General features: G+C 35.1%; 1 protein-coding gene across 2 annotated transcripts in view; it reads right to left on the bottom strand.

Annotated features, from left to right (window-relative positions):
* LOC135101389 (rho-associated protein kinase 2-like) overlaps positions 1–23,526 on the bottom strand; it is a 39,194-nt gene that overhangs the window by 14,313 nt on the left and 1,355 nt on the right. For both annotated transcript variants that reach the window (XR_010269251.1, XM_064005314.1), the window contains exons 2-21: positions 22,911–23,011; positions 22,671–22,752; positions 22,314–22,438; positions 21,989–22,160; positions 21,278–21,395; positions 18,116–18,200; positions 17,088–17,371; positions 16,425–16,516; positions 15,751–15,910; positions 15,259–15,301; positions 8,070–8,288; positions 7,241–7,387; positions 6,537–6,809; positions 5,857–6,067; positions 5,581–5,741; positions 4,176–4,430; positions 3,745–4,014; positions 1,492–1,585; positions 978–1,195; positions 331–547 (exon numbers count right to left, since the gene is read on the bottom strand). Coding sequence is in view for 1 of the 2 variants with exons in the window: in XM_064005314.1 (XP_063861384.1) it covers positions 331–547; positions 978–1,195; positions 1,492–1,585; positions 3,745–4,014; positions 4,176–4,430; positions 5,581–5,741; positions 5,857–6,067; positions 6,537–6,809; positions 7,241–7,387; positions 8,070–8,288; positions 15,259–15,301; positions 15,751–15,910; positions 16,425–16,516; positions 17,088–17,371; positions 18,116–18,200; positions 21,278–21,395; positions 21,989–22,160; positions 22,314–22,438; positions 22,671–22,752; positions 22,911–23,009 (3,325 nt within the window). In the remaining variant the exon portion in view is untranslated. The remainder of the gene's footprint in view (positions 1–330; positions 548–977; positions 1,196–1,491; positions 1,586–3,744; positions 4,015–4,175; positions 4,431–5,580; positions 5,742–5,856; positions 6,068–6,536; positions 6,810–7,240; positions 7,388–8,069; positions 8,289–15,258; positions 15,302–15,750; positions 15,911–16,424; positions 16,517–17,087; positions 17,372–18,115; positions 18,201–21,277; positions 21,396–21,988; positions 22,161–22,313; positions 22,439–22,670; positions 22,753–22,910; positions 23,012–23,526) is intronic.

Genomic DNA, 23,526 nt, shown 5'->3' with positions numbered 1-23,526 from the left:
AGATATTGATCCAGATCTTTCGTCATATTAAAACATGGATGCAAATGCAGATGGTATTTTCACTGCAGATGCAGAGGCAGATATCCGATAAATCATTATTATATACAAAATAACAATCCCATACTGAGTGGCTCAGACAAAGCACCACATCCCAATACACACATCATTCACACTCTTAACCCTTTCAGCCACTGGTGGAAACCACCCTACTACACCCCATGAGCTTAGCATAGCTGGCACTTGCTACTTGAAAATTTATTCATCTCCCTACCACTTACTGTCTTCATACACTTCATAAAATAAAATGTAACAAAGACTTTAACCACTGACCTAATTCATCAATATCATTATCAGCTCCACTGCTAAGTGAAGCAGTTTCACTATTGAGGTTTGCAATTGTGCGGTGGAGAGATTCAATTTCAGAATCCTTGGAATCAACCTCCATTTGGAATCTCACTCTTGCTTGGTTTTCTTCATACAGAAGGGCTTGAAGATCCTGCACTTCCTTCTGATGTTTCACCACCGTCTGGGAGAACTTATCACGTTCCTGAGAGCATGATGAACATTATTTTAACTTCATAACAGACATTAAATGTATGTGTGTGTGTGTGTGTGTGTGTGTGTGTGTGTGTGTGTGTGTGTGTGTGTGTGTGTGTGTGTGTGTGTGTGTGTGTGTGTGTGTGTGTGTGTGTGTGTTTCACATGTTAAGATGATTCTCTATATTCATTACTGCTAAATAACTCTTAATTTTTTTTTTTTTCCAAATATATATATATATATATATATATATATATATATATATATATATATATATATATATATATATATATATATATATATATATATATAAAATTTAACTGAAGTATCACCATAAACTCTTAGTGTTGAGGATGACAGAGATGATGCAAGATATTTGAAATAAAAAATATTTTTACTGATTACTTGATCATGCATGTTAAAACTGCACATTCACTTACCAAAGTTAATTCCTGCTGTAATTTTCTACATTCCTTCTCCTTCCTTCTCAAGTCACTTGCAGATGCCTTTGGTTTCCGATTAGCAGGAAGGTTTTCTCTGCGAGCCATTATTTCAGCCAGTTTGTTGACGGCTTGCATCTTCAAGAGCTGTTCTGTCTTCAGCTGCCTATCTAATTTGTCCAGTTTATCTTGACGTTCATTGTTTGCTTTCTTTTTCTCTGTAAATATAAAAATAACACTCATGTCTATAATGTTATACGAAAAAGTCAAGGATGCATACATATCAGGTAAGTATACCCACACAAATCCCATAAAGATACTAATACTGCTTTTGCACAGTAACCAACCCCTTGAAGATACTGTGAGGATCAGGTATCAGAGTAAATTTGATCTAATTTGATATCATAGCACAAATATGAATAATGCAGTGAAATCTGCTTGTTTAATCATCAGTTCATATGCTATATTAAAATTAAACACTTAAGGAAACTAAAATAATGAAACTTATACTAACCATCTTCCAGCATCTGAATTTGAGAATTGAGGGAATCCTTTTCTTGCTTCAGTGTCTCTAATGACTTGCTCAGTTCCTGTTCACGCTCCTTCACCTTAAAAAAAAAAAAAATCAAACTTTGACCAAAAACATTTATCAAAATAGCAAGAATGTTTACCCCACATTTCAGGCATAATTCAAACATATGGCTACTGATCAATGATGCATTGGATACTAAATTTTGGACCTCCACAGAGGAAGAGGCAGAACCAGATATGTATTTCTGATAAAATGCTGTTGCAGGTAAAACTGCTGACGTTAAAACATCAATATTTGCAGATATAGTTACAGATTTCTTCTATCTCCATAATTAGGTTACAGTTGTGGATGCAATCAACTTTACACACACCACAGTAATACAGAGTTCGTAGTATCTGCAACACAAAGTTCAAAGAGGAGAGAAAGACAAAAGAGAGAAGAAAATATATAAATAAATAAAAGAAACTAAATAAGTAAGTAAATAAAATAAAATAAAATGACAAAATAAATATATAAAAAGATAACAAAAGAAAAAAAAGTATATTTATAAAATAATGAAGATGTAGAAGGGGAGTACAAGATGCAAGGAAATAGGATAGAAATGGGAGAACTGTAGAAGGGGAGTACAAGATGCAAGGAAATAGGATAGAAATGGGAAGGGGTGGATGGAGGAAGAACAAAAAGGAGTAAAGGATAGGAAAAGGGAATGCTTATTCCCCACTTTTCTTTCTTTCTCTCTCCAATTATTTATTGACTCCACACTCTTCCTACTTATATTTATTCTCTTTACTTTTTCCCTGTACTCCCATCCTCCTCCCTCACCCTTCCTCCACTTCCTTGCTTAATATACTCTCCTTCCCCTATTCCAACTCCCTTCCTCCCTTTACTTCACAATATGTACTTTCCTCCTGTTTCTTTTTCCTCCCTTCCTCCTTGGTCTTGTCTCAAACCTCCCTCCCTGTCACCTGTCCCCTCTCATCTGTCCAAGATAATGGAACAAAGAAGAGATACCTCTCTCTCTCTCTCTCTCTCTCTCTCTCTCTCTCTCTCTCTCTCTCTCTCTCTCTCTCTCTCTCTCCCTATCATTCATTCCATAGCATTTACTCTCCATCTTTCCTCACTCTCTCATCTCTTGTATAATTCCATTCTCATTCTCAGTACACCTCATTCTATCTAGCAATCTTCAGGATTGTTCTTACTCACTCACATTTCATCTTTCATTAACTTTTACACTCACCCACACTTGCATTTTCTCACACTCAGTCTCACTCAAATTACCACTCACTCCTATCTCCACTCTCATTCTCCACACTCACACTTAATCTTTCAATTATCTTCATAATCTAGCTCATGCTTGTTTTCTCCTTCATGCTGACTCTCACTCATGTCTATTCTCACTTATGTCTTCCTATCCATAGCCATGCTCACTTTCTTAATCTCTCAACTCACTCAACCTTATTTCTAATTCAACTCACTCAGACTCACTGAAACTTAGCCTGTTTCAACTCACATGCTCATGACTCCTACACGCACATTCTCTCTCTCTCTCTCTCTCTCTCTCTCTCTCTCTCTCTCTCTCTCTCTCTCTCTCTCTCTCTCTCTGTTACATTTTCAGTGTCCTTCACACTCTCAGCCAGTCTCCCTCACTCCTTTCAATACAAACACACAATACATACTAGGTAAGTACACACACACACACACACACACACACACACACACACACACACACACACACACACACACACACACACACACACACACACACACAGAGGTCCATGACTTCCATGTTTCTTCGACACAGAGGCGGAGGTGGAGCTTTTGTCATTTGAAAATGCAGTTGCGGATATTGATGCGGATCTTTTGTTATTTTAAAACACGACATGGAAAGTAATGTGGACAGTATTTTCACCACTGATGCTCCGCAGATGTGGAGGTAGAAGCAGATATCCAATACATCACTACTGATGACTTGTTTCAATGGCATTGCCCAAAATATCATACTTATAATAACAATAACAATGTGTTATTAATCATCAGTAGTCTCATGAGTTCTTTTTACTTTTGTGAAAATTGGTTCAGAACTACCAAATCTCTTTCACAGCATATAACCCTAAGAAAGAGCAATCTTGACAGGCACGCAATTCATGAAGCTACTGTAGTTATCACAAAAACATAAATATGACAAATATTCTTCAAGCCTTCCAGTATGGTCCAGAAATATTCATCTACACTCACAGCATTTAGAGCAGAATCCTTCTCTGCAACCTCTGCAGAATGTCTGGAGATGAGATCATTGATTTCCAGCTCTTTTACAGTCTTCTCCTTTTCTAGTTCTGCAACAGTTTCCTCAGCAATGGAGCGAGCAAGAGCTTCTGAGTCGGCTCTTCCTACTGCTAGCTGTAGTTGATGAGTGAGACTGGTGCGTTCCTCTTCTAGTTCAACAACTTGTCTGCTCTTTTCATCTACCTCCTCACGTAGCTCTCTTACTTGAGTCTTATAGAGTGTCTGAAACAAAATTTCTTTGATTAAATGTAATTTCTATTATGTCTAATTTCCTTTGTTCTGTTTTTTTTTCTACCACCACACACCATAAAAATGGTTAGTATAACAACAAAGATGATGTAATTTTTCTGGATGCAATTAAAGTCCGAAAGAGAATAACTTACAGAGAAGTACTGTTCAGCTTCCAGAGTGTCATTCAGCTCCTTCATCTGCACATCATCAACAGACTTCTGTGCCTCAAGTTTATGCAGCTCTTTTTCTAAACTGGAACGTGCCTCTTTTGCCTCCTCCAGGTCTCGTACAAGTAATTTTTCCCTTGTCCGCATGAGGGAAAGCTCTGACATCTGAGCCTGAAGATCACTGGCTAGAGATGTTCTCTTTTCTGTCTCTGACTCTAACTGTTTCTGCAAGGCTTTCACCTGTGGATAGAGAAATAAGATAAGGAATGCTGCTACAATACATTGGACTTCTGTATCCTTCCACTTCTGCTACTACTGTAGTCACTATATTCTTGAATACATCAAACACCTCATTTGCACTTGATCCCTTCCCAACAGTCACCCTAGCTTCACTTAGTCTTTCAAATGCCTTCCCATATTCCTCTCTATGCTCCTTCCTGTTCAATCTTCATGCTCACTTTCTCTGTATTACCATTTCTACCATACTCTTACCTATCTCATATTTTCATCTCAGCTACCATAGCATAATGGTCTGACTCATCAAGTATTTCCTCTTGCTACGCTAGCATCCATGACATCCTTTTTCAATCTTTCATTCACTGCTACATTGTCAATCAGTCTGTTCCAGTCTGTTCACCAATTTCACTGCTTCTCCATAAGTACCCACAACTAATTTTATATTGAAGAAAAAAAGTGTTTGCTAGGATAAACCCTTTAATAAATACTACCCTGTTCTCATTTATCACATTTATTCCCAATTTGCTATTACATCTACTATCTTACTACTTACAACCTTTTCATTCATAACTACAACTAGCACTATCCATCCCTCCCAATTCTCTTTATGCACTCATTTACATAATTCCATAATTTCCTAATCTCCTTTCTCCCTTTCACACTTCTTACATTTACAGATCTATTCACACATATGTATCCATGAATAACTAACTATCTCTACTTTCAACACTGCCTATACTATCTCAGATCCTTGTCACCCATGTACATCTATTCCTTTACAAAATGCTGGAGACATAATGAGGGCACAACTTCCATTTTCCTCTTCCCTTGCTTCTCTCATACACACCATACCACACCACTCCTCCTATTCCCTCATTCCTGCTTGCTCAAATGGTCTCACTTTATCTTTTCTTCCAAATTCACTATAAAAATTCCCCATCACACACAACTTGTCTCATTTCTATTCTCCTCATACTTACTCTTAGCTTTTCCTGTTTAATAAATTAGCTCCAAATTCTGGTATTTCAACTTTAGGATATGATAACTATCTAAATTATGTAATCATAATATAATTTGATGAAAATTATGCAATGCTGAACAATACTATTATATACACTCATTAAATACATACATAAAAATAAAAGGAAATTACCTTTTCACACTCTTGTCTATATTCTCCTTCCAACTTGTGAAGTTGCTGCTGCAGCTGTCTGTAATCAACACTCAACATTGAATTTTGGCGTTCCTTTTCTTGACTAGATGCCTCTGCTTGTTGACGCTTCTGTTTTTCTGCATTCAAACGTTCTTGCAGGGCTGCAAATATAATAGATAAGTTTTGCAACCAAAATTAATGATACAGTTGTGAGAAATAGATGCATTATAAAATAAGGTAAATCTATATCATCTTATAGAAACATTCAGACAGCACCTGCAAGGGCCTGAGCACTGGACTGATAATTGTGAGTAGGAGCAGCACTGCTGGCTTCACGCAATGCTCTTGCTTCCTGCTCATACCGACTTGTCATGCCCCTAAGCTCCAACTCCAAGGAATTTCTGTCTTTTTCCAGCTGCACAAGTCTTTCAGAAACCTTCTCAGCTTCCTTGCGAGCAACTGCTTCCCTCTCAAAAGCACTATCAAGCTGAAATTAAACTGATCCTCAGTTTTTTTTGTTTTATTAGAACTTATAAGTATATAATTATGAGAATTTTTTAGACATGTCTTGTCATCTGAGAAAAGAACAAAATCATGATTAATTTCAAGAGGATCAATGGTAACATGTAAATCAAATGCTTCAGCAAGTAGATCTAGATACCTGTCTCCACATACTCATTAAGAGGTGCATTGATTTGAGGCTGATTTTTCATACTTAGTAATATTTCAACCAATAAACAAAATAAGCTTCCAATATAGATTTATAAGCCAGAATATACTACAATAAATACTTTAAATATAAAAGATTTGAATGAATAGTAAAATTTCATGGAAGCAATACTTCGCTAGAAAATATACTATTTTAGTTAAAAAGCAACTTTATTATCAAACTAAATAGTAATTTATATGCAATTTATAATATAAAACTATACTGTCTATGTATTATTGATACAAACCTTGGCTTGCAAAGCTTGAACTTTGCTTTCTGCCTGGGTTACAAGGTCAGCTTGATGATTTTTGTGTGTTCTTTCTTGATCAAGCTGCGTCTGCAAGTTGACCAAGTCTCGCTCCAGACCGTCCCTCATTGCCTGAACTGTTGCAAACTTCTCTGTGTATTCTGTTAGAGACACCTCTTTTCTCTGGCTGGTTACCACAAGCTCAGCATGTTGCTTGCGAAGTCTTGAGTGGTTATCTGATTCTGACTTTAATTTGTCCTGCACTTCTTTCAACTGTAAAATATATAAAAAACATTTTAATAAAACCAAAATTTGACATTAATTAACATGACTATCAAGCTTATAGAAGTTCAATTTTTTAACATCTATTCTAAACCCTTTCCCAGTTCCTTGATTTGGATTAATATAAAGTTTCTATACAAGTGGTAATATCCCAAACTTGAGGAGGTAAGTACAATGCAAAAAAAAGAGCTGCATGACTTCAAGGATCCAGCCAACTCTCCAATACAGTGAAAATCTTACAAACTGAAGTAAATGAGAAATATTATCAGACAAACAGCCAAAACAGATAAATCTGTAAATAAATAAATAAATATATAAATAAACAAATAGATGAATAGATAAGTAAATAAATAAACAAATATGTAAAAATAAAAACATTAAAAATAAACATAACACTACAGAAAACATCTGATAACACTAACCTGTTTTTCCAGGCCATAAAGCTTTTCATTAACAGCAATTGCTGAATTATGATCTCGTGTTCTTTTATTCTGTTCATCTTCAAGCTTCTTCTTCACCTCCTGGTACAAACCATCAAGCTTCTTGCGGCTATCACTCTCATAGTCTGCCTGTGTACACAAGATAATAATATTACACATTACTGACTGACAGAGATGTACTCAGTTTTATGATATAAACATATCAACATTCACTGTACAAAAGGATTACCACACAAACTTTTGTAATATAATGCCTCTAGAAAAAAAAAATGTTAACACAGCTAATGCTAACTGCAAGGAATGCATACTTGAGATATTAGCAGAAAACACTCCACTAACAAAACAGACATATACAATGAAGAACAGAATTTCATGTGGCCATCACAAAATGACAGCTGAGTGCTCATGTGCAGCATAAGTGGACCAAGCAAGGAAGAAGCACACTGATTTATGTGAAAACAAACTAAAAAAAAACCAGCCCAACAGGGTACCTAAGAAGAATGAATAACAGTATCTCTAATGCAACAAGGTGACTCAACACAACTTTAGTTTTGGTAGTGCATGGCTAAATTCATACTGATGGTATTCAAATCATATCATTTAAGCAAAAATGTACTTAAGGGTACATGGCATTGCTTTTATATTATATAGTTTACATTTACAAATTGAACCATTGGCACTATTTACATAACCTTTCTACAAGAAATATTTAATATATCTAGTTTCATTTCAATGAAATTTTATGGTGATCTAAGTATCCACTTTCTTAATTCAAACATGATGAAAGATGTGCTGATATTGTCAAGCTTACCTTCCTCTGGGCTTCCTTCAAATCATGTTGCAGCAGTGCAAGTCTTTTCTCCAGGTCCCTCTTCTCATGCTGCCTCTCCTGATCTCTGCGAGTGAGGGCATCCAGCTGACTCAGTGTCACTCTGTACTTTCCATCAAGCTCTTCCACCTGGTTCTTCTGGTGTTCTACTTCAGCACTCAGAACAGCTATTTGATGACTGGCTTCTGAACCATCATTGGTCTGTGTGTTGTAATATTACCAATTCTTAAAACAACAACTCTCATCAGAATATTAATATTAAAAAAATTAACTGGGAACAAAATGTCTTTAAACATTCAAGGCAAGTTTCGCTTCAGATTTACCTAAGTTTCCTCATATCTATCTACCATCTCTACCAGTGAAAGGTATCACTATTCAGAGTTTTACTTAAAATGATGGTGTTAGAACCAAATACCATCCTAGGTTAGGTATGCTTAAAAACTGTGGCACACAGCTTTTACTTATGTATCAATATCCTGTATTATCATTAAGATTAGGCATCCTAAAAAAAAAAGGACAACTTTTAGGCATCTTATAAGTTATCCTTTTTACAATTCTCTCTACATCTCAAACCATTGCATGTAAGTTTGGAATCTACATCACATTTACCTTACCCAAATGTGGAATCACCTCTATTACACCATTCATTCTTCATTTATGAAGATACTCAGAACCTTGCATCTCATTTTTCCAACATTATCTACTTAAAATTCTGTTTTTCTAACTGTTATTCTTATAGTATTGTGTCTGTAAGAAACTTTGATATCAAAGCTAGTAAAGCTGTTCAATCTAGTAAGGGCTTGTGTGACATTGTTATTACACAAGTTTTGTCTCAGTTAAGTGGTGGAAGCAGCACTCACAGACTCCATTTATGCTCTACCACAACACACAATATTTGTCTCTGTCAAAAAATAAAAGTGGCAGCAATTTTGTTATTGGTAATATGGTTGGTGATGGTGAGGTATCTGGCTGGTGAGGGTGGTGTTAGTGCTGCACCAGATAGTGGTCAGACTTGTCCCAAGAATGTGAGGATTATCATGAAACAGATGATGGCAAGCACCACTTTTCTATGAACAGTTAGAAAAGATTAAAGCAAAGAATGACAAAGAATGGGAACTGGGAATATATACACATTAATATTTTTGTTAATAATAATAATAATAATAATAATAATAATAATAATAATAATAATAATAATAATAATAATAATAATAAGGCACTAATTGCTTGCTCCATAGTACTCTTAATTTTCTAACATTTTAACAGGTACATTAGCACAGTAGTATATTGCACTGGAATGCAGAACACCATTGTTTATATAACTATTATTCACTTTGTGATCCACCAACATTTGAACTTCAGGAGTTATTCATATGTGTTACACTATCATATAATAACCTACAAAAGCTTTACTAATAAACCTGATATGAATTTTGTAAAACAGCTATTTATTAAGGCAGGACATGATCTTATTCATGCAATGTTGCATTATGCTACACATTGAAACTTTTCATATATTGTTTCTTAACCACTGGATATACAATACTACATACTAAGTACTAACTGTATGTGCCAAGATATTAAAAACAAATTTTTATGCACATATTTAACTAGCTCTGACTGAATTAATGAAAAATCTGTTTAAGTTCAGGTTGCCCTTCAATTCAACATGCAACAATTCCAGAAGTTTCACATACAACCTTTCAGCTTCAAACACGTGCAACATAAAGACTGTAGGTTGTAGGTGTAAACCAATGAATTTATGAAGATTTTGGGTATGGGCAATTAAATGTTCGCTTCATTATTGAATCTGTCACGAAAATACATTACAACATGGAAATTTCATGATAAAAAATAAAACATAACTATATATAACTACTTCCAACACTAGAATGTATAAATGTGTACCATGAGTAAGAAATGAGGAAATGCAGAAAACTAGTGTTGAATGAGTTAGTTTGGGCATGTAGAGAGGATGGAAGGAGAGTGAAAGTAATTGGATCTAATGCAAGAAGTACAGATAAGGATACTCATAAATGGGATGAATGGACACAGTGAAGATAGTATTAGATATAAGATATCTGTAGACCAAGGAAAAGTGGCTTCACATTATGAGGATGAATGGAAAGCAACCAATAGGGCTTTGGCAGAAGCTATCCAGCATTTGGTCTCATCACATTAGTTTAGATTAAGGGAAAATGACTGGTTATTAAGGTACAGCAGACATAGATATGGGAAGACACAGGTATGTTATACAACTGTCCCTCAAATGTGATCTGAAAAGCCTCAGGGTAGGATGAGAGATGAATGTATGCATGTAGATGCTTATTCTCAGCTATTCTCATTTACAAAGGATGTCAGTATGTGTGTGTGTGTGTGTGTGTGTGTGTGTGTGTGTGTGTGTGTGTGTGTGTGTGTGTGTGTGTGTGTGTGTGTGTGTGTGTGTGTGTGTGTGTGTGATGTGTAAGTGGTCTCAGTCCTACCCAAAGATCAGTCACTATGAGCTCTGAGCTCTTTCTGAAGGGGAACGGCTCAGACAACTGTAGGTGAATCACACACACACACACACACACACACACACACACACACACACACACACACACACACACACACACTATATATATATATATATATATATATATATATATATATATATATATATATATATATATATATATATATATATATATATATATATATATATATATATATATATATATATATATAATAGAAAGACAGCCAAAGGCAGCATTTTTAAGGTTTCAAGTTACTGAGAGGCCAGTTATGGCATAATCCTAATCCATCAAATGATATGTGAAGCAAAACAAGAGTAAATCATCAAACTTCTGAACTGTTCGAGCACAGCACCATGACCTTTTGTAGTACATTTCTCAACTCCTGACCATGGCTACACTACAGGTCTACTTACTCTCGGAGGTTGACACTATTATAATCTTCCATATTTTCTCCATAGATTATATGATTAATATTAATCTATTGATGAATGTGTGACAATAACATAATAAAGATAACTGGAAATTCCTAGATGCATAAAACTGTCATTTTCTCTACTTTCCTTCCATCCAGTGAGTTCAAAACTTCAAGCTGATGACTGTTATGCATAAAATACATTCATTCTCACATTTTTTACAGCCACTTCCCCTACTAAAAAATTGGAAGCATTATGTTTGACCCTGTTTTAGATCTGGAGCACCACAAGAGTAGTGTGAGTGCACAGCATCACTATCCCACCATTTCAGTAAGACAATATCAGAATAGCTTTTTTGGAGCTTTTGTGCATTTCACTCAGTCCTATACTTCTGTATGTAAGACTTCTACCACAAAGATAACTGTGTGCAGTGCAGACAACTTTTATACCAAAATATTAAGTAAATAAAACATTTTTTTTCTTTTTTTTTTAGATATTTTCTAAATCTTAGAATTAAATCATTAAAAATCCCACAAATGCACAAAAAATAAAGGAGAATACTTCACATGAACCAGACAAGGATGGCTGTAGTGAAGATCTAAACATAAGATAATACTGCATGCAACAAATAGCAAGAAACTTAAATAATGCATGCTATAATTTACAATACCTTCAACCAATCCCATATGAGTGTGTTCTGTTGAGAAGAGTACTCCTATAATCACCACATACTTCTTATCATAAGGAGGCACAAAACTAATATTAATTTTATGCACACTACTTTTATAAATATTTGGACTGCAAAAAAGGAGGTAGTTATGAAAATGGAAATTTAGTTTCTCTATACTATAACTACAGTAACAAGTAACTTAAGGTTAACATATTTCCAAAAAAATGCAAAAGAGAGATGCCATCAATGCTTAAAACTGTACTATGTATGCAAAAATAAGAAAATAATAAGCCCTTTAACTACATATTTTCATCAAAAAACCACAGCTTTATCAATAGTAGTTGTATACCTTACTAACAAATGTTGCTGTTTAAGCTAGTTTTAGTTTGTGAACTTTCTTTCATATGGAGACATTTTTTTTACATTATCAGAGGCTTCAACTATAGGTCTCACCGACTCGCAACAAACTCAGCATAGTGTTGATGCGCATTATGATTGTTAGTTGCTGAGGATTAAAGTTCTTTTTTCAACTATGAAGCTTCACTCCATTTTGTTTCTTTGTACATAATGACCAGCTGAGATCAGGCACAATGAAGCATTGAATACTAAAATATTCAATGAATACTAAAGTATTCATAGGATAATTAATTGTCATGAAAAGCCTTACAATTATGCTATATTGGTTTGCTTATGATCAGCTGGGATGCTGTGACAGACAAGCCAATTACTTTAAAGGAATCAAAACTTTATTTTCATTGGTTAGCTGCCACAAAGCTTATTACTGCATTATAGCAATGTTGGTTGGGGAAACAAGACAAAAAAGAAAAAAAAAAATTTTTTTTTTTGCATCACATCACAACCTGAAATCATTTTTCTTGATTCTCCTTAATACAATGTAAGAGCAGTACCAATAAACCTCATTAGCAGAGGGTTGAGTATACATTTAAACTGTAAAGTGTTTAGTAAGCATATGTGTGTACATCTGAGGGAAGTGTTTAGTACGTATATATACAATTTCCTTTTTGAGCTATTTTACAGCCTTCAACTTTGTTTGTATATATAAGATTTGTCACTAACAGTAACAAAGAATATTTTGACAAGACAGGGATGAATGTTTTCATATATATATATATATATATATATATATATATATATATATATATATATATATATATATATATATATATATGCCTATCTTTTGGGCCCATAGTTATTATAGTCTGAGTGCTTCTGTAGGAACTGAAATATATTTGGGGTTTATTTTGTTTTTATTGATGCATACATCAATATATATATATATATATATATATATATATATATATATATATATATACAGACGTACCTCGGTACTCGACCATAATCCGTTCTGAGGTGGTGGTCGAGCACCGATTTGTTCGAACACCGAAACCAATTTTCCCATAAGAAATAATGGAAAGTATTTTAATCCGTTCTTACCATTAAGAAAAATACCTAAAATATTATAATACCTAAAATATTATACTGCGACGCGAGGTCGGACACTCGTACACCACTTTCATATTTTGCTATAATTTCCTTCTTCAGTTCAATAGTGGTCCTCACTGTTTTCCTCTTTGCCTTCCCCTTATCACTGTCTTTCTTTGGACCCATTATTACGGGCTAGAGCAACACGAAAAAGTTTAAATCTGGGAAGAAATACTCGAACAAACTGCGTACGTCTTACTCTGCTGGCGGTCTGAGTCGAACTGACGCTTACCCGCTGGCCGAGAAGGGCCAAGAAGGGCCGAGGAGCGCGTTCGGGTCGATTCAGCTAGTCGAGTACCGAAAATCTGTTCGAGGTCCGATGCATTTTCTACTCGAATTTTTTTGGTCGAGCACCGATTTGGGCGAGTATAGAGGCGGTCGAGTACCGAGGTACGACTGTATATATATATATATATATATATATATATATATATATATATATATATATATATATATATATAATACCCAAGCAATAAAATGAAACTGAAATCTACGGTATTGGAAAGGGACAAAAATTTTGGTTATAAATGTTTCGGCGTGCTTTCATTGTTGGGTGGAGTTGGCTATTCAGGGACGGGCTGCTATTTCAGCAAAAAAATCATCAGATAAAAAAGTTAAGTTACTTTTTTCTAAGAAGTTACTTCTCAAGTCTATATGAGGCGCGCGGTGCAACAACGACATAACCAAGAAATGGAAGTTTCGAGAAAAATGCGCTCAAAGTTAAACACTGATTGCGCACAATAGGATACCCTTAAATAAGTAAGTATTATACATCATTTGAAAGGTCTTGGGTAGTTCTGTTTGGGGATGTAGGTTTCGAAGTGATAGGTGACGATTTTGGGTGGATGACTTACGCGTTAATTAACGCGTATACCGTAGGTAATAATTTTTTTTCCCGATATTGTTTTCATTTGTTAATAATGTGTTAGAGCCTATTACACATAGTATTAGGTGAAAGTTTCATGAAGATTGGTACATAAATAAATTTTTTATGAATTTTTTTCCGAGCGTAAAAAATAAAACTTACTCATTACCGGCTCATTACCGGCTCATTACCGCTCGACTTTGAGCCTTAGTACAGGTGCTTAGATGGTCGAATATGACTTGGCCGACATCACCACGAGACTTTTACACCCTTTTACCACACGGAGCAGGCAAAAACACGAAATCTCAAATTTCACGGTTACGTCGTTGTTGCACCGCGCGCCTCATATATAATCAGTAAAGCATATGAAATGGGAAATGAGACTTCAGAGTAATTCTTTCTGATTACTTTGAAAACTGAAAGTCATGAAATTCACAGTGTTTTTCTTTTGAGAATTAAGGGTGTAGTAACTACAGCCTTAACATGTGGGGTGTTGCCAGATGTGCATCCAACAATTTTGTTGAACTTAGAGATCCTGCTTATTTATAGGTACTTGTAATGTAAAGAAGCACTTATTTATAACACACACTATAAGGTTGTGGAAAGTGTATGTAGAGAATAAAAGCTTTAAAAATATAAATATAAAATTCCACATCCCTAACCTGATATCATGAGCTCTGAGATGGAAAAAAAAAAAGAATTATTTTATGGCAACCATAATTCCATTCATAAAATGGGAAGTATATATATATATATATATATATATATATATATATATATATATATATATATATATATATATATATATATATAATAAAATTATGAAAAAAAAAATGGAACCTACCATGACCCCTAACTCTGAAAAAGGACAACACTATATGGGTTAAAAAACTATTCTCATAAAAACATCACAAGGTGATTCAGGGTATATAAAAAGAGGAGTTTATTCTATTCTATTCTATATACCAGGCTAATGTCCCCTTTATTTTGGGTAGCTAAAACAAAGCTTCTACATGCAAACACTGAAATTCACTGAGCATTCACATTTATGGGGTTACACTGAGAGACCTGATTCCAGCACGAGCTTTATATCAATTAAGTTCACATTTCTCCCTTTGCTCAGCAATTAAAGTACAGAGATAAGATCAACATAATATTCTTAATAGAGAATAATAAAAGAATATAGATAATAAGGCATACTCACCAAATTTCTTTTCCCATCTGGTTTATCTGGTGAACTTAGCAGTCTGTGAATGAATATATATATATATATATATATATATATATATATATATATATATATATATATATATATATATATATATATATATATATCAAAAACAATTCAAACTATTTTTAGCTATATTCAATAAGAAAAATTATTGCTTTCTTTTATCACAAACTGTAGGACAGATATGCTGGACAAGACAAAACAGTAAAATATGATGGAAATTTTTATAACAGCCTCTTCTGGATTCAACACACTATTGTTCTTGTAACCATGAGTTTGGAAAACAAAGTGAGAAAGAAAAATACTTGGGATAGAGAGAATGCCATAAAAAATTAACAAGGTTTATGCATTTTATACCAATTTACTAAAAAGTCAGCACAAGAATTGAAGATGTGGTACTATAGATCCACGGATTTGTGAACTGAGTGAAAAGAAAAGGAGCATGCCTTCTTGGATCCAACATACCTATAATCTTTGGAGTAAGTAAACCCCACAAAAGGAAGGTGGTTCCCAACAAAAGCCTTGGGGACAGTAAAGCTTTCCTCTGGTGTGTCCTCATTCTCCACTTCATCAAAGTTACTGGTGTCATCATCACTCGTTAGATCTGGTACAACTGGAGGCACACCTATAAACACCAAACTTAATGAACAGAGGATTGGAGAAAAATTAATTTTCAATATCTATTTCTGAAATTAAATGTGAAGATGTGACACAAAGTAGCAAATAGATATTATTGACAATTATCTAAAATTCTAATAGGCATAATTATCAGTATGTAACTCATAATACTGATACACCATTCCAAAATGTACAGATGTATGTGTTTTTCAAAATCTATAAAATCTGAACATTAATGATAAAGGATTCTTTGCAACTGGTACTGGTCAAAATATAATATACAAATGCTAAAAACTCTCTTCATTCTTATTGTTTCCTACAAAAGTTCCATTGTATAATTTTTTTACTTTTTTTTCACAAGCTCAATGATATTACATATTACCAAGAAAATACTTAATATAAATAGAGGCAGGACAATGTTTATTTCAGTGCTGTAAGAAAACAATCCACAAGAGAAAAAGAAAAGTTTGCAGAAAACTTGTAAAAATCATTAATATACTAGGAAGGTGAAAATCACTTACATTCCCTTATGGTGTCAAAAGTCCACTGGTCATTTATGAAAAACCGATGCTGCTTGATTTCATCCACGCCTTTCCCACCTAATCGTGTCTCCCTGTTATAATGCAAGAAACATTACTGACATTTTGCAATGTGTAATGTAGCACCCATGTCATAATAGTCAATCAAGGAAAAACTAACACACACACACACACACACACACACACACACACACACACACACACACACACACACACACACACACACAATGCCATTCCCTAAACACCTTTTATTAAATCCACACACCACACTGCACTAAAATACTAAGCTTTTAAAAAAATATATTTATCAATAAAGTATGATATGCTGACTACACATACACAAAAAGAAATTTACCAAGCTGATATTTTTTTTACAAAGTGGCACTAAGCCAGAAAGTGCTGGTCAAAAAGAACAAGCAGTTGTCACTATAAAGTTATACAACCCATGGCAAGAGATAAGTATGGGTTGTCTCAAGATCCATTCCGTGTATCCTCTCCTGGAATAGTTAACTGCTGCCACAAATGTGATATATGGAGTATGGGTGTTAACTGAATGACAGATTCAATAAAATACTAAATATAAAAACATAAATTCTACTAGACACAATCAGCATAAGTTCAGAACAAAAATACATCAAATCTTACCGATCAGTCAGAAAGCCACATATGAGACTCTTGGCTTCAGCAGATATCTCAATGTCTTCTGGAAACTTGAGGGAATTTTTGTGGTCCATGATTTTTCCATAGGTCCCAACTAGAGAGTCAGCATAGAATGGAGTGTCTCCCACAAGCATCTCGTACAGGAAGACCCCGACAGACCACCAGTCACACTCACGGCCATACACACCTTCACCACCCTGAGATTTGAGGACTTCTGGAGATATGTAGTCTGGAGTTCCAACAGCTGTGTCAGATCTTACCAATCCATCCTGAAACCAACATTCATGATTAGAATTAATATACAGATGAGTAGGAGTGCCTAATTCATGATTTTTTTCAGAATTGAATTTTCTAACATAAATATACCAAGAACTATGAAAGAGGGGAATTTGTAGAAACATACAAGATAGGGAATGATTTACTGAAGCCGAACAATCACTGACTGACTGAGCATCACAAGAGTGAGGTCATGTGGCATCTGAAGCTGAGAGAGAGAGAGAGAGAGAGAGAGAGAGAGAGAGAGAGAGAGAGAGAGAGAGAGAGAGAGAGAGAGAGAGAGAGAGAGAGAGAGAGAGAGAGAGAGAGAAAGCAAGTGGGGACTCTGTCATGATTATCACCTCATGTGAGTTCCCAAGAACAGGCATTAGAGTAAAGCAAACTAGATACATATATGTGAAAAAATAGTACAGTAGAATGTGGATTTAACAAGAATCAATTTAAAATGGCACCTAAAAGAAAGACTAAACTACTTAAAACTAAAATTTATACTTTCAACAAATTGAAATTAGCAGCCATTGTTTCCTTCCCCACAAGAACCTTTCCATTAAAACAATCTTTTGATTTAGTGTGAAATTGATTCAAAGCAAACTTTCATGAACCCCAACTCATGTTAAAGCAACATTGTACTGTACTTTTTTTTTTTGCATGCTGTAATAGTTTTGGAACAAAGTTTAAACAGATGTTTCATGATATGAAGATATATACTATTAATCATTTTTTTTTAGTTTGCTGACCTTGTTCATCTTCATACAGGTACCAAAATCAGCCAGCTTAAGATGTCCACTGCTGTCCAGGAGCATGTTATCTGGCTTCACATCTCTGAAAATCAAAATTATTCATTCTTATTAACATAGTTCTATTGCATGAAGTAAAGTAACATATGCATTCCTACCAGTTTACACCTCAGCCAACAGGCAAGGCAGCTCCTGCTGACAAACTCATTCCTGCCACTGCCCTTCAAACTCTAACTTTATCTCATATAACTTAAATCGCTTAACATATATGTTCCCACTACATCTCCTCCCTTGGTTTGTAACTCTCATAGACCTTCCAGACCACACATCATAATCATACACAATTGTCATGACCTACACTTGTTCCACACCAACTACATGACCCACAGTCACTATAAGTTTACTTACACCAAATCCCATACCTGCATTCTCAGAGTCAATGCAACCCTCATCCCACTCTCTCAAAATTTGTGTGTTGTAAACCCCCACTCATCCCACTCTATGGGTGCCTACAGACTAACTGGAGAGGCATCTTGTGTGTGTGTGTGTGTGTGTGTGTGTGTGTGTGTGTGTGTGTGTGTGTGTGTGTGTGTGTGTGTGTGTGTGTGTGTGTGTGTTTACCTAGCTGTGGTTTACAGGAGATGGAGTCTAAACTTATGCTGTCCCATCTCAAAATTTACTATTATCTAATCTCTCTTTAAAACTATATATTGTCCTAGCACGTACTATGTCTCTTTCCAACTCATTCTGAACTCCAACAATTTGATATGGAAAGTTATTCTTTTTTATACCCATCCTGCACCTCTCTTCTTCACCTTCAGGTCATGTCCTCTTACACTTCTGTAATCTTGCACCACCAGGTCCCCGCAGTCAAATTTCTCAATTCCTGACACAATCTTGCATGTAGTAATTAGATCTCCTCTCTCTCTTCTCTCTTCCAAAGTGAGATTTCATTTCTTCAATCTTTTATTGCAGCTCCCAGTATTCATTCCAATTTACCCCTGCTCTTAGTACTTGGAAACCATAACACTGCAGCATATTCCAGACATGGTCTTATCATGATCACAATCAATGTCCTCATCATATCCTCCTTCATCCAGGTAACTAAAAGCTGTTTTTATATTTCTCAGCAAATTGTAGGTCTAACTTGTTATCCTGTTGACATGTTTCTCCAGTGACAGCTTGTCAGTAACAGTGACTCCCAAGGTCTTTCACCTCACTCTGCACTTCAATGAACTCTTTTTCCCATTGTGTAACAATACTTGGATCTTTTATTTCTTTGTCCAAGCTTTAGTATTCCACTTTTTTTTTGTGTTAAATTCCATTTCTCATCTTTGTCTCCACTCCTAAATTACATACAGATCTTTTTGCAAAGCAGCATAATCCTCCTTCCCCTCCACTTTTCTCATTAGTTTTGCATCATCTGTAAACATGCTCATGTCACTCCTTCCATAATCTCATTCACATAGATTGTAAACATCACTGGTGCCAAGACTGATCCCTGTGGGACTCCACTAATTATCTTTCTCTTTCCTATAAGTTTTCAACATATTGTGTTTTCCTTCCCCAATGTTGATGTCAATGCCATTACTCAGCTTTGCTTCTGTGATTTCCATCACATCCAGTGTACTCTCCCTTGAGTAATCATTTAATTCCACCTGTACAGATAATAGCCCTTTACATTGGTATATGCAACTTTTAATTCTTCTCCATAGTTTCTTCCTTGGCAATCCATCACTTCTTCAGCTTTGCATCCAGTTTTCCAGTAAAACTGTTCCTTTTCCTCCTCCATACTTGGCTTTTTCTTTTTTTTTCCCACAACTCAGTCATTTTCTTTCTTTCATCCTCACTCATGTCTTTTCTGATCCATGTATTCTTACACTTCTCTATTTTTCCCTGCCTCCAGGAATCATTTAGTATCTCCTCAGCTGCAGCTTGGGACCTGAACTTTATCTTCATGGGTCTGCTTTGACCTTCCACATATTCACCTAATCTTATTACTTCTTCAATCTCATCTTCTAGATTTGTCTCCTTTTCAGTTACATCTTTTACTAATGCTGCTGCAATGCTCCTTTCATGTTTCTCTTTTCACTATTATTCTTTTCACTATTATCTTACCTTTTTTCACTCCAAAAGCCACCACACAATTTCTTTTATCCACTGTGTCTCTTACCAAATTTTCTTTCTCTTTTATTACTTTAACAACTGTTTTAGCTACAGCTTCTTGCTTTTTCTCTTATCTAGCAGTTTACTATTTCCCTAAGGGTGGCATTTCCTTCTTCACTCTTTTTACCCCATTCATTCTGCTTTTCACACATCCTTCACTTGTAACTCGCCAGAATGTTTACATTCAAACAGCTGATACTCGATTGTCTCACACTTACTACGCCAAGCATTAATTTCCTCCTTTTTCTCCCTTTCTAACAAATTACATTTCTCTCTTTATGAAATATCTTCAACTTTCAGTTCTCTGCACCTGCTCTCCAATTATTCCACTTTGCCAACTGAGGCTTCCAGCTGCATGATAAGACTAGATAGCCCTTTTATAATTTCATCTATATAAGTAAACCTTTTATATATCAGTGATCCATCAGGAAAACCTTTATGGTCACTTTAAACTTCCTTACTTGGCTGATTTCAGGTGTAAGCAACAGTCCCAGGCTACCTGGAGATTTCAACCATGTCATCTGCTGATGTTTACCTCCTTTTTCGGCCATGCTTAATTATGCATCAGTTCTTTTTTTCTTATATATCACTGCTCTCATTTCACAATTAGGACAGCACATAATCTCACTACTCCTCCTCTTTGACCACCTGTACTAGGCAATAATTCAGGCAGGAGATGGAGAGCTGCAGAAGACATCCTTCCTCAATGGTGTCTGCCATGCATGTATTACCTAGTTGTATTTACCTAATTGTGTGTGTGTATACAGTAACTTAGTCTGTAGATCCTTGCTGTAAGAAATAAAGGCCAACCCCTCAAAACAGAAGTGGCATACACATGATATCTTGAAAGTATGTATATTTATGGAAAAATAAGTTCATTCTTTCAAAAGCCTTATGTACTGGTACTAAAAGCAGCAATCTAAAGCTGATAAGAAAATAGCTTAACAGATAAAGCTATTTGATTCCTAAAAAATGTATAATCAGCATAAAACTGACCTGTGTACAAAACCCATGGAGTGGATTGCATCAAGTGCCAAAACTACCTCTGCACAAAAGAACTTTGCCCATTTTTCTGGGACATCATAGTTGGACATAAGGTTCACTAGATCACCACCTGAAAGGAAGATAAAATTTCTCAAGATACAAAACATAAACAATTCTATAATTTATGCTAAAATTTATTATAATGAAAGTACTAAGGAAACACTTGAGAAACTGCTAAATCATTAATAAGAAATGCATGATGTTAAATATTATAAAAGGGGCAAGTTTTGAACAAAGTGGGGTTGCCTAAATAAAATCTTTCATGAGAGAACAGTGACTGAAAATTTTGGCAAAAAGAGGATTTTTCTTCATTAATGTATTTGAAAAGAGCATATGAGCAAGTAGAGAATATGGGAATACAGTAAAACTGAGGATAATTCACAAAAAGATGAAGTCGAAATATTCAACAAAAAATGTGATGAAGTGGAAATATTCAACAAAAATGCAAGTGTTTATTATCAAAAGTAGGCAACAGCTTTTTTTTATGCAAAATCAGTCCATGCTATTTTTGGAGGAGTTTGCACACTGCTGTTTTATATCATAAAGATCATAGGTACTTATGAACAACTTGTAGAGGTACAGGTAGACCATCATAAAAATAGCCATCATGACATGATAATAAAAAAAAAAATTCTTTGTAATTTCTTGTTTAAAATGACTTACCTGGCATATAATCCATTACCATGTACAAAAACTTTGAGTCTTGAAAGGCAAAGTGGAGCTGCACTATCCACTCTGAATTAGCATGAGCCATAATGTCTCGTTCCTCCCAGAAGAATGCTGAATCTGAACGTTTTATCATTTCAAATTTACTCAGGAGCTTCATTGCATACACCTGAAGTTACAAGAAATTAATTGACACAAATGTTAAATATTTAACATGCATCCTTAGGAAACATCTATGGCATTAAATGTACAAATCAAATATAACAATTTCTGGCAGATAAAATGCAGGAGAGAAAAAAAGCCAAACAATAAAGAGACAAACCTTTTGAGTGGATCTGTGTCTTACAAGCTGTACTTCTCCAAAGGCTCCTCTTCCTATGACTTTGACATTTGTAAAATCATCGGCCCGCATCCGTAACAGCTCCACATCCTGTATGGACTCCCGATCTGACAAGGAAAGAGCACTGTAACAAGCAGAAAAGATCTATCGAAACACCAGTCACCACGGAACTATAACATGAGTCAACAGCACATGATCTGAAGGTTAACAGGCTTACAATAACAATGAGCAATACTACAAATCTGTGTAAGTAAACATTATTCAAATTCATGCAATGCACCCAAAAATGCACCTTAATGTACATATTTAACATGTGTATGCTTATAATAACCAACATACATCTATTAAGGAAGGCCTCCACATTTTTGTTTCTCTTGATGGCCTGATGGTCGCAGTCTGCGACCATCGCCTGAACCGCATCCTATGAAAGGGAATATGAATTTGTTAGTTAACAGCTACAGCTTAATCACAAATAATTAGTATATATCAAATTATAGCAATATCAAAACTGACATTTTACTTTGATGTCAGTGAAAAATCATAACAAAGACAAGAAGGCAATATTTGCATTCTCCTTACCAACAGTGAGTCCACATTGATAACTCCTCGTGGGTCTCTTAAATGAGCTTCCAGTTCCCGGAGTCGTTGTAGCCGGTCACTGTCCGTGATTGCCTCCATCCCTACCACAGAAAAATTTTTTCACATCGAAAAGTGTCACATTCTGCATTAGAGCATCACAAAAACACTGAAAATTTTATCTGAAGGCAGGATGAATTAGGTTTTACAGGAATCAAACCCCTGTCAGCTCACTCATGTGATGATCACAAGGGCCAAAAAAGGATTTTAGTTGATTTTGACTATCATGTCACTACACAGCTTTCTCCTCCATTAGAATAAGTTTTTTTTTTTTTTTTTTGCCAGCACCTGTTCACACATGCACTTCTTTTAACTTGCTCTTCCATGTTTCAAATAGCTTTCTTCTACTAGGGCCATCAATGGATTTCAGAAAATCATGCCAGTAGTCCTAGTCAAAACAATCATGTTGCTCTGATTTTTGTTGCTTGTATTTTTAAACACTCTGAACTCTCTTTGGAATGTTTTTAAAGGCCACTGATATGATCAGTCAAGTTCTCAGGTTTTTTTCTTTTTTGTCTTTAACAGTACATAATCCTTGTTTAATTATAACTAGAATCAT

This window comes from Scylla paramamosain, chromosome 6 (genome assembly GCF_035594125.1).
Source record: "Scylla paramamosain isolate STU-SP2022 chromosome 6, ASM3559412v1, whole genome shotgun sequence".
Classification (NCBI taxonomy): Eukaryota; Metazoa; Arthropoda; class Malacostraca; order Decapoda; family Portunidae; genus Scylla; species Scylla paramamosain.
This window is presented reverse-complemented; position numbering and strand designations above follow the sequence as displayed.